Below are 5,146 nucleotides of genomic sequence, written 5' to 3'. Positions count from 1 at the left end.
CTTGCAGCATCGCCATCCCACGCACAGGCTCGCTCCACCCGACCTCATGCAATGTAGAGGCATATTGTGTGCTCATATTGTTTTGTATCCTCTTGATGCTCTAATTTGAGCGAATAAAATCCACGTCTTGTCGAAGGATCTGCTTGTATGGTCTAATGTTTCCACCCTTTAGCCATATGTTAATATTTTGGAAAAAGGCCTCTATGAACTTTGCTTTCGGTCTGTAATCAAGTATTCAACGTCATACGAAATGATAAAAGTGGTCAGACACCGCCATCGAGATGTCTTGCGGGACGGGCGCTACTTGTAGATGTCATGTGGAGCAACCAATGGGAAACCAGGTCAAATGCTCCGGAGAAAACAGTCAATTTCGATGATGCTGAAAAACGAAGACTTGGGCATGTATTTGGATTATTATCTAACCATTCTAGATGAGTTTGACCATTGACTTTATACAAGTAATCATCGAAGAAAATCATTTCAGAAAAGGCAAAGCATAAGCATAAGCATTCCCCTACCAACCATTCGAGCAAGATCGATCCAAGCTGCCATGGCTGCCGTGCTCTCGATCTGCCTGCTTCTCGTGCTTCTCCTCGCCATCCCACTCATCCTCTTCAAGTCCAGGCGCCCGGCGCCTCGTCGTGGCCCCGGCGGCAGGGCCGCCCGGCTCCCGCCAGGGCCGTGGGCGCTGCCGGTCATCGGCCACCTGCACCACCTCGCCGGCGCCCTCCCGCACCGTGCTCTGTGCGACCTCGCGCGGCGCCACGGCCCGCTCATGATGCTCCGCCTCGGCGAGCTCGACGCCGTGGTCGCGTCGTCCCCTGACGCCGCGCGCGAGATCATGAAGACCCACGACGCCTCCTTCGCGTCGAGGCCTCTGACCTCCATGCAGCAGATGGCGTACGGCGACGCCGAGGGCCTCATCTTCGCGCCCTACGGCGACGCGTGGCGGCAGCTTCGCAAGATATGCACCGTCGAGATCCTCAGCTCCCGCCGCGTCCAGTCCTTCCGCCCCGCCCGCGAGGAGGAGCTCGGTCGCCTCCTCCGCTCCGTCGCGGCGGCTTCTGCCTCGTCTTCGCCGGTGAACCTGAGCGAGCGCATATCGGCGTACGTCGCGGATTCTACGGTGCGCGCCATCGTCGGCGGCCGGTTCAAGCAGAGGGACACGTACCTGAAGATGCTGCAGGAGGGACTCAAAATCGTACCCGGGATGACCCTTCCCGACATTTTCCCCTCCTCGCGCCTCGTGCGGCTCTTTAGCAGCGTCCCCGGCAGGATGCAGCGCCATAGCCAAGGCATGAAGCTGTTCATGGACACCATCATCCAAGAGCACCAGGAGAACAGCGGCCCCGACTGCGACGGCGACAAAGAAGAAGACTTGCTCGACGTGCTCCTGAGACTCCAAAAGGAAGGGGACTCGCAGTATCCACTCACCACTGACAACATCAAGACCGTCATGCTGGTAAGCCCCGCTTTTGCGAAATAGCCGTGCTAGAAATTCCTCCCGGAAATCCCTTGATTAATTAGCTCCTCTGTTTCTTGATTTCGTTGTTAGGACATGTTTGGCGCCGGCAGCGAGACGTCGGCGACGACGCTGCAGTGGGCGATGGCGGAGCTGATACGGAACCCGCGGGTTATGCGGAAGGCGCAAGACGAGGTCCGGCAGCAACTCGCCGGGCACGGCAAGGTGAGGGAGGCCGACCTGACAGATCTGCGATACCTTGGGTTTGTCATCAAGGAGACGCTGAGGATGCACCCGCCGGCACCACTGCTGCTGCCGCGCAGGTGCGGGAGCCCGTGTCAGGTTCTGGGCCTGGACGTGCCGGAGGGGGTCATGGTGATCGTGAACGCGTGGGCGATCGGCATGGACCCGGCGTACTGGGACGCGCCCGAGGAGTTCGCGCCGGAGCGGTTCGAGCAGAACGGGAGGGACTTCAAGGGGACGGACTTCGACTTCGTGCCGTTCGGCGGCGGGAGGAGGATATGCCCCGGCATGGCGTTCGGGCTGGCTCACGTGGAGCTCGCGCTCGCGGCGCTGCTGTTCCACTTCGACTGGGAACTGGCAGGCGGGGTGGCGGCCGAGGATCTGGACATGACGGAGGAGTTTGGTGTCACGGCACGGCTCCGGTCTGACCTAGTCGTGGTTGGCGTCCCTCGTGTCGCCGTGGCCATGGAGTAAACGCACTTTTGGTGATGTGCATCCTGTATTTGTTTTTTGAGGTGATCCTATATTTGTTGATCCTGTGGGAGTTGATTAGCCCATCGTGCTCGTCCGTGCTTTGAATTCCCCGGTCCGCTGGACTTGATGCCGCTACCGCCGTGCCGTCCGCTGGACATATCCTATTGATGTGCCCGACTACATTTGCTATGGGCTAATTTTTAGTTTATTTTAAGGCAAAACCAAACTTTATTGCTCAAAATACACATAGAGTGATATAAAAAAAAAAGATCATGGGTTCGACCAACCAGACGTGTCACCTCTAATCAAGAGAATGAGGAATTTTGGCTGGCCTATCAGCATCTGTATTGACAACTCGTCCTTCGAAAATGAATTGGCAGTAGAACGATGTCGTCTTCAGCTTAAACTCGTTGGTAATTGAGTCATACCTTTTTTGAGAACTCGTCCTTCGAAAGTGAATTGGCAGTAGAACGATGTCGTCTTCAGTTTGATCTCGTTGGTAATTGGGTCATACCTTTCATGAGTGCCTCTGTTGATGCCATTCACCCTTAGCTTGAAGATCCTCCGTGAGAGATAATGCCTCACAGCATGCGACAGCTTCCAAACATGCCACATCGAGAACACCATCAACCACCAGGGAAGAGCTTCCCAAGAATTTTCCTTTTTCATCCCGGGAAACTGGAGACATCGATCCTCCTCTCGTGGATCTCGCAATCCCAGCATCAACATGAATTTTAGCATAACCTAGGGGAGACGCTTTAGGTCTCATATGAGCAGCCCTCGGTGTGACATGGGCATGTATAAATTTTTTTGGAGTGACATCAACTTCTACTATGGACCTGCAGATAAACTAATGAGTATCCGAAGGGCTTTGGAAGACTGCCTCATGGATCGCTATCCTCCTAGCCCACCAGAACACCCAGAATGTCACTACCAGCCAGACAAATTCCTATGTGATAAAGTCTCAACCATGGAAAAAAAGGCCATTGCTTGGCACTTGGTTCTGTAGTCCCGCAAAGATGCTCTACAAGTTCTCCATCAACGAGTGCCCACACGCATCCGACCATCGATAATTCAAGCAAGGAGTGCCTCCAAGAGTCCTCAGCTCCCCACAACCCGCACGTGCTCGTGGTCGTCATATTCTGGTGTGCTCTCACATCTTTAGTGGGTAGGGAGTGTTTAGCAAGCCTCCATAAGAACATACGGATATGTCTAAAACCGCAATCTTCCACCATCACTTCCACAAGATAGTCTACCATTGACTACACTGTTACGCAAGAATCAGTAATTTCAGTGGACCCCAGTTGCTCAAGAGGCGTTTGAAGCTTTGAAAGCTGCACTGATCTCAACTCCTACTCTTGCATCGCCAGACTTCACAAAACCCTTGATTGTGGAGACACACGCATGTGACTACAGTGTAGGAGCAGTTCTATTACAAGAAGGACATATCTATTGCCTATCTCAGTAAGGCCTTAGGTCCTAGAACAAGAGGGCTTTCCACATATGAAAAGGAGTATCTAGCGATGGTGCTAGCCATGGATCAATGGAGAACATACCTGCAGTTTTTTGAATTCATCATTAAGACAGACAAAAAAGCCTAATTCACCGGGAAGAGCAACGGCTACACACTCCATGGCAATAAAAGGCCTTCATGAAGTTGTTGGGACTACAGTTTCAGATACATATAAAAAGGGTGTTGAAAACAGTGTTGCCGAAGCATTGTCTCGAAGACCTTTGCAAGCAACAGAGTAGTTGAACACAGTGTCAGTATGTCAACCAGCGTGGCTCTTGGAGGTCACACAAGGTTACAAATAAGACCCAAAAGCACCGGCTCATTACTCAATTGGCTTTAGCGCCAGTAGCCAATGACAAGTTCACCTTCCACCAAGGAGTGCTTAGGTTTCAGGGGCGAGTGTGGTTAGGCAACAATCTGAAGTTACAGAATCAAATCATGTGTGCCCTTCATGGTAGCACTATGGGCGGCCACTCAGGGTATCCGGCTACAGATAGCAGGATGAAGCAGTTGTTCGCATGGATGGGGATGAAAACTCATATCAAAGCACATGTGCAAACTTGCCAAATTTGTCAGCAGGCAAGACCTGGTCGATCACCGTACCCAGGTTTGCTTCATCCTCTGCCTGTCACCAAATGTGGTGGTTGACACATTTTTCATGTATGCCCACTTTCTACCTATCTCACATCTGTATACAGTTCAACGGATTGACAACATATACAAGTTATGGCATGTCAAAAGCCTTGGTCTCTGACAGGTATGCAATATTTATGAGCAAAGTGTGGCAAGCAATCTTCACCTTGCGAGGAGTAGAACTGAAAATGAGTTCAGCATACCATCCTCAAATGGATGGGCAGATGAAGCAGGCCAATCAGTGTGTGGAGACGTATTTGAGAGCAAAGTGTGGCAAGCAATCTTCACCTTGCAAGGAGTAGAACTGAAAATGAGTTCAGCATACCATCCTCAAATGGATGGGCAGACGAAGCAGGCCAATCAGTGCGTGGAGACGTATTTGAGATGTTTTGTTCAGAGTGCACCAAAAAATGGAGCAACTGGTTGGCTCTAGCTGAATTCTGGTACAACACAACTTTCCATTCAACTCTGGGCAAAACACCATTCTTGGTGGTTTATGGACAGTTTCCGAGGCGGCTAGGCATCACAGCAAAACAGATGACACAAATACCTGAACTAGACGCGTGGCTGAAGGAGAGACAACAAATGCAGGATGTGCTACGACAACATTTGACGCGTATGAAGCAAATTATGAAAGGTCAGGCTGAACAGAAACATTCTTGGCTCTAGTTCCAAGTGGGGGATCAAGCCTTTCTCAAGCTTCAACCATACATCCAAACATCAGTGGCTCGTCGAGCTAATCTTCAAGTTCTTTGGAGCTTTCCCGATGATCAGGCGCATCAATGCAGTCACTTACGAACTCCAGTTACCGGCCGGGTCCT

General features: G+C 51.7%; 1 protein-coding gene across 1 annotated transcript; it reads left to right on the top strand.

Annotated features, from left to right (window-relative positions):
• The first annotated feature begins 345 nt into the window (after positions 1-345).
• On the top strand, positions 346-2,274 carry LOC109761192 (premnaspirodiene oxygenase). The gene is made up of 2 exons (XM_020319997.4): positions 346-1,462; positions 1,556-2,274. Exons 1-2 carry the CDS (start codon positions 551-553, stop codon positions 2,177-2,179), a joined length of 1,536 nt encoding a protein of 511 aa, XP_020175586.1. The 5' UTR covers positions 346-550; the 3' UTR covers positions 2,180-2,274.
• Positions 2,275-5,146: the final 2,872 nt, after the last annotated feature.

The sequence above is a fragment of the Aegilops tauschii genome, chromosome 6 (genome assembly GCF_002575655.3).
Source record: "Aegilops tauschii subsp. strangulata cultivar AL8/78 chromosome 6, Aet v6.0, whole genome shotgun sequence".
In the NCBI taxonomy this organism is placed as follows: Eukaryota; Viridiplantae; Streptophyta; class Magnoliopsida; order Poales; family Poaceae; genus Aegilops; species Aegilops tauschii.
Note: the sequence above shows the minus strand (reverse complement) of the source record. Positions and strands in the feature narration are given on the sequence as shown.